The sequence below is a fragment of the Petromyzon marinus genome, chromosome 7 (genome assembly GCF_048934315.1).
Source record: "Petromyzon marinus isolate PM22_M1 ecotype Great Lakes invasive population chromosome 7, UKy_Petmar_22M1.pri1.0, whole genome shotgun sequence".
Lineage (NCBI taxonomy): Eukaryota > Metazoa > Chordata > Hyperoartia > Petromyzontiformes > Petromyzontidae > Petromyzon > Petromyzon marinus.
Window position 1 is genome coordinate 9,854,939 of NC_133673.1, and position 14,346 is coordinate 9,869,284.

Genomic DNA, 14,346 nt, shown 5'->3' on the forward strand with positions numbered 1-14,346 from the left:
GTCCGAAACGTCGTGATCTATTATTTTTCTACCTACGTGACTTTACCGAAAGACCCAAAGCGTATGAATTCCTGCAGTCACGAAAGCTTAAAATCAAGATTGCCCCACATTGCAGATGAGGCATTATACATGATTAAATCATTGCATTTCAGTAATGGAAGAGCATTAAAAGAAACAATCTATTTAATAAGGTCCAATACGATTGTCAAAAGCTATTTGGCCTCAAGGCTGCGTCGACGGGTATGATTGGCTTTGAGGGCCTCACTTATTTTATACTGGATTTTTATGTATTTAGAGATATCCTTGAGGTAACACTTCCACAAATGTGAACGGGTATTCAAAGCATGTCAATGAACATCGTATGCAATTTACAATTCAACTTTATTTGAAAACATTCATACATGTACAAGATTGATGTAAAGATAGATTGCAACCAATTAGCAAACACAGATATAAACACACAAAGTTGCAAACATTCAAAATGAACAGGCAACAATGGCCATAACTGGTCAATAACTTCCCTTTAAATAACCCAGCCGTGTATGCACATACGATCTTCTGTGGAAATTACACAAAATACCGAGGTCACGTTGCTAATACAAATCCCCAAACTAGAATAACGAAGATAAAAAAAATTAACATCACAAAGTTCCCACAGCATTCTCAGTGATAAAAGCACACAGTGCTTAACACAGGTGAGGGTACATTGTTACTTTAGTGTCACACTAATGGAGAAACCTGTCCGATGTGGTGTGAGATTGCCACTGAGACAAAGGACATGCATACATGTAAACTGAGACAATGTCGACTCAAGTGAGCATGCACTGCAGTTTTGTTATTTTTTTTAAATCAGTTCTAGACACGTTGATGCCGTTTATGGAGATAGGAGGGTGGTAGTGGATGAAGTTTTTTGCCAACGGAGCTTCCATGATATATATTTTTTCCTCCCAAAGAAATGCATTCACTTTGGACAATTGTTGCTCAGTTTTATAACAGGCATGGGGGGTTATCCACAAGCAGTATGTACACATACAATAGCTTCTGTTTGGGAAACCTGCATATATCTCATACAGGACAAATCGTTTTTAAACACACTTACAAGTGATTAACAACAAAACACAAATTCAACATGGCAAGATATTTTCGCATCGATATATAAAATGTTAATGCATTGATTTTAACTTTTGTATCGTATCTTAAAGTTGTATCAAATGTAACAAACCACGAGTTTGCAGGTGTCACATTGTATTTATTGACAAAGATAAGGCCATAGAATTTGTGCAAATGTTAGTGACTGCAGTGAAAACCCCCATACTCCGGAGCAGCACATCAAATACTGTTATAGAAAAAGTGAAACATAGGTTATCAAATGCCTTGCTCCCCATGAATGGTTTCTTTCCAATACAGATCCAATCGATGCAGTGGGCCATGGTGTCCTAAGGAATCCCAAAGCATGAGACCCATTTTGGATATGGCCATGTCATTTTCAAACCCAGCCACGCAGCCCAACATTCCCACCTACATCTGGGCCCACTAAAAATACATAACTCCGGAGGACATCACACAACAGTGTGTCATTTTACATTGGTGCCAGCTAATAAGCTCAGTAAGCATTTTCTACACTATTTACATTATCACACACATTTGAAACATTTAAGTGGATTATAGACACAATGCTAGGAAGGTCAAATGTCAAGAGGCGTTGGAGGATGACATCGTTTACTGGTTTTCACTCAAGATCATGATAGGCTGGGTCAGATTGAGAACCGATCTAATCGCGATTGGTGCTAACTGGGTTACAGGTGTCATGGGAACCAGCTACAGACCACTACCTCCTCAATTAGGAAATATACATAAATGCAAGAAAACCCTAATTTGCAACTGCCAAGCAAAAACGCATGTAAAAATGTAATTCCACCACGCTAAGTGAATTTTAACGCAGATTCCTATGAAAATATATATATGACCAGCGACCTACAAGGTCACCAACAGATGTGCGTGATGTTAATTTATCTATATAATAATAAAAAAAGTACAAACACCACTTGCTTCAACCAATACAAGCACTTCTTTTGAATAAATTATAGTGGTGACAACCATGAAAACACATTCAAACTGCAATATAAAAGTCACAGCAATGTGAAAAAAAATTATTGTGGTCTTTACATATCAGAAATGCAGTCGTCCATGAAGAGTAATAATAACTGGACGAAAAATCCTGTGCAACGACCTCGACTCTGGCCATTTGCTTTTTGTATTTGAAGCCCATTGTGCTGCTTACTGGTATTATACCTATAATCACGAATGCACTATATGGCTTGATTTAAACAACTGGTGGGTCATCTCTCTCAACTATCGTGTTATCTTGCTGACATTAATAAAACGGTATTACATGCCTAATGAATGGACCAAAAGGGGTTTTTAGAAAGTGAAAGTTAAACACTACACTACGTTAAAAAAAATCTGTAAATGACCAGAAACCCCATTACAACAGAAAAATTAATGCAGGATGGAAACATAGATTTAACAACACAGAGGAATATGGCAGCAGTGAACATTGTTGTACTATACTGACGAGTCCTAATGAGCACAAAACTGGTCTACAGTTGTCTGTTTCACTGCTGCCTGTTGGGATGGCCACATTTTTTAAACTCTGAGTCTGCGATCTAAATGACAAAATAGCCACGCCTTCAGTTATTTTGATGTGGTCGTCTGGATAAGGCTTTTGTACGTGCCATGCACACCTATGAGTGTTGTTAAATCTACTAAACAGATTGCAGCGGTCTCCTGTATGGAAAGGTAGCTATAAAAATGTCACCAGGGTTTTTTGATAAATTACCAAAAGCTCTCACTTAACTTCTTGCCACCGCACCCGCTGTAAAATAAAAAAAAAAGTTTTGTTTAGTTCATACACGGTTTCAGGGCATTCCCTTTACACAGTGGGTTATGTGGCCGTATAATTCTCGTGTTGTCGTCTCTTAAGTTTTGATAGGTAGTCACTGTCTTCCCGTCACTGTGCTTGTCAGGTAAGCAGGTTGTGCATTGTAATTATAACAATGTATTTGGCAGCGCTACACATTACACACTCATGGGTTTTGCATTGGCCTATTGAGGAATAGGTTTATGATAGTGGAATTGCATGCTTTTAAAATTACTAATGAATGCCGTAAGAAAAAAAAACACTAATTTTCTAAATGGCAGCAAAGTGGAAGAATGAATACATTTGCTAGAAGACACTTGTTCAACAGTGGCTTTATGTTTGTACTTAAATAAAAGAAAACACTTTCTTCCTTCTTACACGTGCATTGATTTTTTTCTGTTTTACACAGGAATTTAAACGGTCGGCAGCCATGCATACAGTTAAGTTTGCTAGTTCCTGAATCACTGAGAAAGGCGTGCGCTCATGAATCGAGATTTATATTTTACCTACATGTGTATGTTTAATTTGTTTTGACATCCAGCGGCTATGAGGCATCAGTGTCACCCCCTAAACTCTGCAGCGGAGGAGCGCAGACGCGTTAGCCTGCCGGCCGACCGGCCAGCCATTGCTACCGCTGCACGCTGCTCCTCAGTCGGGAGGCAGCGGCTGGTCAGGGTAATGCTCGTGGCCCCTCGGCGGACCAGACAGGTTGGGCAGGACGTCCAATTCGTCCACCTGCGGAGGCGGCACGTGCAAACTCCCCGCGCCGTGGACGACGGCCGCGGCGTTGGCGGCAGGAGCTGCGCCTCCGCCAGCGGCGAGTGGCTCGGTGGGCGGAACGTCGGAGGCGGCCGCCGCCAGGTTGGTGATGGACTTGCTCTTTACGCACTGGAAGTCCACGTGCCGGCTCTTGCCCTCCTCCTTCTCCCACGACATGCGGATAAAGGGCCGTTGCACGTAGTTGTAGATGACCTCTGGGCGCCCGCCCGGACGCTTCTTCACCTTCTCCTTGTACGTCGGGTAACCTGTTTAAGGGGGGTCGGGGGGGGGCGATGGTGGAGGTGTATAGGGAAGACGGTCATTTGGCACAACGCACCCGCCAACACCGCCCCCAACTGGGTTCCTTTTTGCAAGTGTTGACCACTCAACATCATCACGTCTCTTTTAACAGACGCACCAAAGTAATTGATCCCATTCAAGTAAATTGAAAACCCCAATGAGTTGCACAATATAGAAGGGAGATGTTATCAAAAAGCACTTAGGCATGCATACCATTATGTTCATGATGGCAGATGTCTGCTATAAAATGGATACCCCTTGTACACATAAGCGAAGAGTAAACATTTTCAGAAACTTTTGAGGACTGAAGAAATGGTGGTAGAGGGCACAAGTGGTCCACCGGGGGTTACCCCTCTACCCTCCGTCTTTACGAATTTTTTTTTTTAGCATTTCTGTAGTGTCCGGCACAAGATGGTGTCCAATGGTCGCTGACCTGGAGTTTGTCGGTGACCACCGTATGAATAAAATTAGGGTTATGATGATCAAAAATAAAAGCATCACCATTTTAGGTACATAGAATTGATTACCCAAGCCAACAGCTACCTTTACACAGCCGACAGGGTTTGTATAACAGTTGCCAATTAGTTGCAGCAGACAGAACCACAACAGACAGCAGTGGACCGAAAGAAAATCCTCCTCCTTACCCTCGATTCCCAGTCGAATCTTCTTCAGGCCACGTTCTTTTAAAACAGACTTGGCAACATCCCTGTTCTCGATATACTTGAAGAATCGATAAAGCTTGGTGCTGTAAATGACTGAAACCGACACAAAAAGCAATAAAAGAACACATCATGATTGCTTAGACAGTGCAGCTCCTGATATTCCAATTTGTTAATATCCAGCAATCTTGGGGGTGCCAGTCACACATAAGTGACATATAATATATTTTTTATATTCAAGCACAACTTTGATTTACAATGAAAGCAGTTTGCCAATGGAAGACAAATTCTGTTTGACCGTAAACTGTGAAGGGAATAAGAGTAATGCAGATAAAATATAACATTTGTCAAAAGTGACAAATGTCAAAAGTGACAAATGTATTAAGAAAGCTACACATTTGCTTGTCTTGCTCCTGCCGTTTTAGTCACAAGCAACGGCTGAATGTGGACATGTTCAACGGTGGAACAATTGGTCACGAACAAATTACTACAATTAGCTAATATATCATGAGACCTCCCTTTGCCAGTATAAAATTATGATAATAGGGTTTTCCCCTTTCTGGCAATAAAACAGGTGTTAAGATGTTAAAACACCAAACTGAAACCTATGCAAGGAATAATGTCTGATTGGTGTGGACCAATCAGTTTCAAAGACAATGCACATACTGTCAGAACATGTCTTTGTTTGTTTGGATGTTCACCACAAGTATATGTGGTTAATGCATACAACATTCCTTGCAAAGGTTTCAGTTTGGTGTTTTAACATCTTAACACCTGTTATATTGCCAGAAAGGGGAAACCCCTATTATCATAGCTAATATATGACAATAGTGACTGCGTGAGTGATTGGTGTAATTTCTATGTTCTAGAAGGGATAGGAAGCTGAAATTTGGCACAAATATAAAATAATCTGTGTTCGTAACAAACAAAAAAGCCTGAAAACTAAAATGTTTTAATTTGGGCCCCCATAAAATGCAGCCCAGAGGTTAAACGGTTTAACTCATAGGGTAGGGTGATACTGAAGTTCTATATTTTTGCATCTCATACTAAACATGTAAATTTCTATGCTCCCTGTCATGAGTGAACCAAGTAATTTGCACCCCATGGAGTGTTACAATAAAGCCTAAAGATACTGGGCAAACCCTGCTAATGGTTTTAACGCAATTTACAAGTGGTTAAAAAATATATGGAATAGATTTGTTCCACTTGGGTTCAACTGACAGATTTATTTGGTGCAGTTTATGGAGGAAAAAACAACATGGAAAAGTGGAATAAAAATAATGTGCCTGCAAAGATTTAGTTTTCCAGCATTTGTGGTTGCAAGTAATTCGATTACAAAATTACATTTTAAGCTGTATGATGAGATGACGTCAAACAATGACATCATCACCTTGGCCATCAAGGACAATCCCTTTAGTGCTGGCTTTATTGCCAAAATGTGAACAACCCTTGGATCAATTAGACAGGTTTTACACGAAGGTATAATCCAAACTGCAACTATATTTTCTTTTGCATTGGATCATCTTTCTGAGACTTATCACGCCCCCCCTCCTCCCCCATTACAGAACTGATGTAAGTGCGACTGCATAACTGACGCTTTTATACTCGCTCTGGAAAGCGTTAACGAGGAGTGTGTGCGTGCGGGAGCTCGAGTGTGCACGTTACTTTGTGAGTACTCCTCCCCCATCTGCGGCGGGTACTCCTCGTCCCAGTCGACGACGTCCTCGTCGGTCAGCACGACGATGTGGCACTCGCGGTCGCCGCCCTGCGCGCTCGCCACCATCAGCGGCAACACCATCTCCTCCAGGTAGTACTCAAACTGCTGCCGTGCCCCATCATTGGACAGCTCGTGCATCAGGGCGCCTGCGGGGCGTAACGGAACACGTGCGTCAGGGATGGTTCCCCCTCGCCCACACCATGCACTCTTTTGTGGCCCTTGTCTAATGTCATATTGTTATTATCATCATCATGATGGTTTATAATAACCTCCGCCCAAAAAATAATAATCACTGCCCCCGTCAACCCACTGCTGGATGAAGAACTCCCAATGCCATGTCAGTCATTGGGGTTTTATGAGCATAATTGAACACGCTGAGAAGGCATGGGTTGTACCGATTCTAATGATTTGCCATCGATATTAACTGTGATTGGGAATCGAATGCATGTCACCGGGTTTGTAGCGCAGTGCGCTAATCAGTACACTACTGCTCTATCTCTGTCACTGTTATAATCACATTGATTCAACATTTGCCATTCAGAACCAGGCGATAACTCGTTGACAAAAAATAGATATATAATTTATAAGAGACCTCAACATACTTACTAATGATATAATGCAGTAATATTTGTACGCCCTTGTGGACTATGCAGACTATGTGTTATCAAGCTATGGAAAACAGTGGTATAAATACATAAATAAGGAGTAATTATTACAAGCACAGTTCGATTATCATGATCAAAGAACATTTTAATTGTTGAATCATTACATCTCTATGAAGGAAAGGACCATTATAACTGTGAACTTATCATAGGAAATGTTATATTTTTAGTATTTAACATTGATTGAGTATTGATCACCACTGGTAATTAAGATGATGAAGGCCAGTAAATTTCAGCGTACTAAGATATTGAATAAATGTAATAGAACCATATACTCAAATTAATTCAACCGGAATACATACACACACAAATGTATATGTATCATCGAGGAAAAGCGATTTCATTTTTTATGACTTGAAAGCTTGTGTACCAAGTGAAATGTAAACATGAGCTACATTAATTTGCTTCTCATTTCCATATCGCTACGGCAAGCCATTTACTCTGGCCCATATGTTGAACTTCTTTCGCAACGTACGTCGCCAACCGTGCTAATTGGAGGTGGCCAATGCTGCATCGTAGTGCGCAATACGGCCTTCACTTTACCCTGGGCATCACCACATGTAGTAGTGCCTGCAATGTTCTGCCCACCTCCCTCAAAGCCCATAATTCACTGGTGACAGAATCTATTCAGAGTCAAGGGCTCCAAGGGCCTATTAGCAGTAAGTGTCTGCTCTGCTTCTCTTAAAACATTAAAAAGACTCCATGATACAGGTCTTTCTGGGTTAGATCGCGTAAACATATAAAAGTGTCGTTAAACCTGCCACCATCCGACACAGCCAATTAGTAAGGTTTGTCACGGGAATAGAACGTGCCAATTCGCTACTAGTGCAACATACCGGTGTGTTGGAGAGCATACCGGTGTGTTGGAGTGTGTTGGAGTGTGTTGGAGAGCACACCGGTGTGTTGGAGTGTGTTGGAGAGCACACCGGTGTGTTGGAGTGTGTTGGAGTGTGTTGGAGAGCACAGCGGTGCGTTGGAGAGCACACCGGTGTAACAAATTGGCATGTTCTGTTTCCATGACAAACCTTACTAATTGGCTGTCGGATGGTGGCGGGTTTAATGACACTTGTATATATTTACGCGACCTAACGACAAAAATCCTGTATTATGGATATTGGTCGCGAAAGCCTACATGCTAAACTGATTTAAAATACTGATTCATAAACAATAACTATTCAACGACGGTAGTAGATGTGTTTGGGGAGATGACTATTGCCAAGGCTGTACATGTACACCTTCAATCGGACCTAGAAAGAGAACGACTAGGAGGATTATTTCCAAGGAGCAACACGGCTGGGATAATGTCACTGTAGGGGCAGGACTACTCACTGAGATCGCGGCACTTGATGGTGCTGTACTCGAAGGGGATGCACAGATAGTCGCATGCCTCTCTCAGCTCCGGGATGGAAATCCCATCTGGGCACCGAATCATTCCAGTCTTGTAGTAATCCTGTTTTTAAGACATGGGATTAAAGACAAATCAGAAATGTTAACTTGCATCAAGGAAGCATACACCTTCATCGTACGTCGTGCATACGCGCACACGCTGACATAAATTCCTTAAAAAATACTTTGTGTTCCACTCAGAGGAAGGAAAGTAGTCCGTGGAGAGAATTTGCTTCAAAGTTCCACCTATTTTCATACACGATTGGCTGCAAGCCATTCCATAAATCGTCAAAGCTTATTCTTTAGTGATGCAAAACATAGCTGGAAGAAACACGGGTGGATGTGAAATTAGTGAATTAAAATAGCAGTGGCTTATTTTTATAGTGAGGTAATAATGCCAGTAGGTGTCATAATAATTTAAAATTGTGTGCAATTTTCATTGTGTGACTATGGTGGAGTGCTAACAATAATAAACAATGTAGAGGGCACACATTTCACAAATCAGACGCATCACTCAATTTCAAAATCATAGAGGCATGGAGCCATAGCTCAAAGTCCCTCGTACGCCAGCCTGAACAAGTGAGAGCCTTGAGTTGCAGCTTCATGGAAGAAGGATGGTACTTGTATTGATGCGTGTGTGCAGCGGGAGAAAGTTCCAGATGGCCGGTGCAGTTACAGAGAAACGGCGCTCAATCAAGGCAGTAACTGGCTCTGGGTACGAGGAGCAGACCATTCGACGTGAACTCGGCACCGGTTTGCTGTGGTCAATGGAATAAGAGAGGTTGAGAGCTATTGCGTGAGACCTTGAGAGATAGAGAGCTTGGTTGCCACAGAGAATAGTGATTTTGTATAATTTTTTTCTTGATTTGTTGGTGAGCCGGTGCAAAGTTTTTAGCGAAGCTAGATGGGCCGTGCAAATGCCAAGGACAGCACGTGACAGGTTGTTTTTGGAGCCGCTGTTGTCTGTCGAGACGTTTTTCTGATGCAAGGACGGCGTCGCAATACCGAAAAGCCACAACGCAGGTTAAATAGAACTTCAAGGTCTCTTTTTAACGAAAAAAAATACGTCAGTCACGAGGGGATACGAACTGCAAGCCGGCACATGCACGTGAACCCCAACACCACGTTCTGTCGCGTGCCTCGACACAGTAATCTTCTGGTGTTCAATGCTATAGCCAAGGCACTGCACATGAATCATGAGTTTATCCTTAAGCCAGTTAAGAAAATAAAAGTATTTTTTTTCCAGCTGCAGACATTCAGTAAACATCCAACTCCCAAGAAAGTATCATGCAACCTCACAATTTATTAAAGAAATAAAACTTTGGTTTACATTCACCAACTGGAAGGAAAACATTCAGGGGTTCTTGTGTACCAGGGCAGTCCAAACATACAAAACGGTTGGTCTTGAAGTGTTGTGCACACCACATTTAGGTCATTCTCTCTCGTACAGAACACTCTAAATAAAGTGTGGTTAATTTGTCACATGGTCGACTTAAAAAACATTGTCTTTCTATTCCACGCCTCTGCAAAACTTCCACATTCATCCATACTCCTAGTACAGTGATGCATTGCACTCACAAAGAGCAGGACACGAGGTTTGAACTTCCTTGAAGCCGAATCCTCCTCATCCTCCAAGATAGAAAACCTCTAGACTGGGCTATCCTTAGTGCTGGGGTCTACATCTTTATCCCTCATCCTGGGCAGCAAGGCATGAAAGCACTGAGAGGCCTCCGGTGAGGGAGGGTGTCACATGCGCTCTGACGGGCCCCAAAAGCGATGGAAATTTCCGCCAGGGGAAAAAAAAACCCCCAGTGTTTTGTTTGAAGTTGAGACTTACCGCTTTCAGGATATTCAGAACATACAAACAGCTGCTGAAAGTAAAGATGTACTTTATCTGTCACAGGCGTTTTTTTTGTAAACGTGCAAGTAGATGGAGAAGCAATGTACCAAGTGCGGACATTTTTGCATCGATATTGTTCTTGCAGTTCCAACAATTTGTCACTTGAAAACAAAAAACAAGTCAAGGAAAATATAATTCTACACGTCTGCTTCGTCCGTGGGATGAAGCCCGACAACACATCGTCTTTTGAGTACCTCCTGAATGCTATTAAAACCAAATGCCTGCCTTTGCAAGAGATATTGTTCTTGTAGTATGTATGTTGAACTTCTTTCACACCGTGTGTAGCCAACTGCGCTAATCGGAGATGCGGGGGAAGGACAACAAAAACTAAACACAAAAAGCAGTTCCAAAGAAATGTGTTTTCAATCTAGATTTAAAAGTGCATAGCTCCAGTGGCTTCCTAATGTCAGTGCCAACAAACTCTTATTACTCGGGCAAGAATACGGTGTGAATAATGAGCTGAGTCTATGGAGCTTAACTCGTGCAGCCATGTCCGATATAAATCAAAGGAAGGCATGCAGACAGAAAGAGGATAACACTGGACTCAAAGGAGAGGTTGGTTGTGTCGTTGACTCGTGCCAGGTGCAGCTCCTCCTGACACGCATGACAAACAACTCGTGTTCAAAGCTAAAGCACAGCTCTCACGAACAAAACACAGTTACCATCAGAATACTTGGGAACGCTGCATCTCAGTCAGCAGATTTACGCAGCTTGTGCAAGGGCTGATGCGACAGAATTGTAATTCCAACGAAATTTAATTTGGCTGAAAGCGTTCTACGAGGAAAAAAAAACGAAGGAAAATAAGAATCTCTCTGCATTTTACGAACTACAAAGGCAAATCACGTCTGTTGATATTGGCAAAATCTGGTGAGTTATGGGAAAGATTTATAAGGCAATCTACCATGCACACACACTCACGCTACGCAGCGCTACTTCATGTTGGTTAATCTAAAAGACATTAGCGTGAATTGTGCTCGCTGCCTGCCAGTCCGACACCACTCTCTCTCACCAGGATTGCTCTGAAGACTGTGGAGCTGATCCCTTCTGCGACATCGTATTCCCCTTTGTCGTTCGGCCGTGTGAAGTTATACTCCCGTCCAGAGCCAAACATCCTGGAAAAGAAAACATAAACAAAACACAGAGAGCGGGTCGTTATTGCAAACGGAAGAATGAATGGCTTCAGGCTTCTGTCTGAAGTCGTGTGTGCGATGTACCCTTAGTATTACTGTGTATGCCTGGCCCTCCATCTGAATTTTTTTTTTACTTCACGAGCAATCTAACTGTTCATAAATATCGAATATTAGAGGTGCAATGATTCACCAACAATTGTTACGATCCCGAATTATAATTTGTATGAGTATATTACTTTATTAAACGTTAGAACATGCAGTTGCAAATATGCCTGCGGGGGTTAGAACTCGTTCCATACACCTCATTGCGAATTGAAAAAAATATATATTCCTACACGTGCGAATGCATCATCATCTTAAGAATCAACATTAATGATTTAATCAATGCATCGAAATACCTATAACAAAGCAATATAAGCAGTATACAAATCCTCGCAGTTCTGCATTACAACATTTGTTGTACATGTGAAATAATTCACAGAGCACTGCAGAAGACAATTTAAGAAATTAGTGTTTCTTAAGTTATCCATTAAACTTTTAAATTGCTTACGAAAACCCAATTAATCCACATGCACAAAACTGTGAACTCAACCGATCATATCTTCTTCGTACAAGATATCTGAAAATATGTACTGGAGAACCAAATAAACAATACAAAATAAGTTAAGGTATTGGGCAATGAGCACATGGCTACCATAAACAGTATTTTGAAGACATGGCACAGCTCAAAACATTCAAAACACTTTACTCATGCCATCGGCAGAAAATCAGATTCAGCTCATGCTTACATACTGACGCAGGACAGTGTGATACAATATAACGTCGCATTCACTCGCAGTTCTGTATTAAAAAGATTCGCAGCTGGACCCAACGTTGCCCCTATACCACGCTCACCTGCCCAGCATTGTGTTGGGGTGAGCCGTGAAGATTCCCGGGTCAACCACGAATCGCGTGCTGTCCACGATGAGCGTCACCCGCTCGTGACCGCGCACGCTTCGGCCCAGGCCCAGGCCCATGCTGGGGCCGCAGATGCTGCCGCCGATACCGCTGCCCATGATGATACCACCGCCGTCCTTGTGGCTCTCCAAAGACATCACCACCATGTCCTCCTTGGCACGAGCCCCGCACGCCCCGCCGGCCGTGCAAGGCGGAGACGCCCGCGTCGGCCGCGGGCTCGACGGCCGCGACACTCGCCCACCGTCCCCGCTGCCGCGATCTGACACCAACGCAGACACACACACACACCTCCCTTTAAGCTCGCGGCTGCTGCGGGCGGGGGGCGGGGGAGCAGGGGCCCCCTGGAATGTTTTCACACATTCATTTGAAGTGGCCTTGAGCTACGGAACGTCTGTTGGAGGTGGCTTCTTTACATGTGAGCAGGTGCCCGTCTACAAAAGATATTGTATTAAAACAAAAAAATAGGTCTTACTCTGTAGGTATGTGCTGAGGTTAAATCCATTGCGGCACAAAAGTGATTTTACTTGTCTCTGTTTTTCAATGGCACTGTACTGGTGTCACTAGATTACTAAGATGGAGTTGGCCAACCAAGATCGAAAAGGCTTTTTTCTCATTAAGGAAATAAAATGTGGCAGGCAGCCTGGAAAACAGCCTAGGAAGAAATCTGTTTTTATATCCTCCGTTACGTTTAAACAGCAGCAGGGTTCGTTAATAAGTTAATGGGAGTGGCATGTTTTGTTTATGTGACAAACCTTACTAATTGGCTTTGTCGGGTGGTGGTGGGTTAAACGACACACATTTATATTTACGCGATCTTACCCAAAAAAACACTTATGGATTAAAATCGGTGTTCTTGATTTACATTTTTAAAAGTAATAATTTCTAAATATTTCCAAAGCTTCAGATGGCAGTGTTGCTCTATCCTCAGGAATTCCCAGTGGCGATGCTCATGCATAAATTATTAATACAAAAGACGAACGTAAATACGGAGCTCCTAGTGACGGCGCCAGCACAAACGCATCATCATCAGCATCACCACTTACGTAAAAAAAACAACGAGGAATGTAATGCAGTGTCCCGAGACACTTTTTTTTTAATCAACAAAACACCTTAGCTAGGTTTTCATGTACAAAATTAAACTCTTTCTGCACACAGCTCCAAAATGCCGCACCTTTTGGGAGGGCAAGGAAGCAGCTACAACGACTCTCACATCCAGCCCACGGTGCCATCCCCCCCCCCCCCGCCAACAATTAACATGCACAATGTCTATTACCCTGGTTAAAATATTGCACTGCATTGTGCACATGTGTGGTGAAGCCTCGCTGATAAAGGGGCGCTTGAAGGTGTGGGATGCAAGGACTGCAGTGCCCATTTACCCTCTACCCACAGCTTGCCCTAAGAGACACTGTGAACGCAGGGGCATTTAGAGCAAAGGGTTTGACAAAACCTATAATCAGCTACCTCACGTGGTAGACGGGATGGTCGCAGCCACTGTTAAAGCCATTCCATCAACTTAGGTAGAATCACAAACAAAAAGACCCGTCAACTAAGCAAGCTCGTAAAGCATTTCTTTTCACTATTGTACATAAACTGTACGAAATTAGATTATAAACACGTGTTCCCATCAACGTGCAATATAATCAGCAGCCAAGACCAAAAAAAGCGCAATGGCATTAAACAGACTCCTGCCGTGAATGCATTCGGGGAACCAAAGCAGCGGCATTAAATATTGATAGTGTTCTCTAAAAAAAAACTGTGCACATAAAATGAGGAAAATCGAAATTACAAACGGCCAACTGAGAACATATTTAACATGAGATTACGGCCACAAAAATTACGTAAGGTTGATTTTTATTGGTTTTAGCTGGACGAATGCTCACGGAACTTCTCAGACGGTGGTGATGATTAATAGCGAAACTGTGCCAGACTGCCGTTGCAGCCGTAGCCGCCACCACC

The 14,346-nt window shown here is 42.6% G+C and overlaps 1 protein-coding gene across 6 annotated transcripts in view; it reads right to left on the reverse strand.

Moving 5' to 3' along the window:
- Window positions 1–362: 362 nt before the first annotated feature.
- Window positions 363–14,346, reverse strand: part of BTBD10 (BTB domain containing 10) — a 45,199-nt gene continuing 31,215 nt past the window's right edge. For all 6 annotated transcript variants that reach the window (XM_032949016.2, XM_032949018.2, XM_032949017.2 and 3 more), the window contains 6 exons: window positions 12,328–12,649; window positions 11,313–11,415; window positions 8,347–8,467; window positions 6,304–6,501; window positions 4,624–4,734; window positions 363–3,945 (listed from right to left, as the gene is read on the reverse strand). In XM_032949016.2, coding sequence (XP_032804907.1) covers window positions 3,569–3,945; window positions 4,624–4,734; window positions 6,304–6,501; window positions 8,347–8,467; window positions 11,313–11,415; window positions 12,328–12,649 — 1,232 coding nt within the window. In that variant the 3' untranslated portion in view covers window positions 363–3,568. The remainder of the gene's footprint in view (window positions 3,946–4,623; window positions 4,735–6,303; window positions 6,502–8,346; window positions 8,468–11,312; window positions 11,416–12,327; window positions 12,650–14,346) is intronic.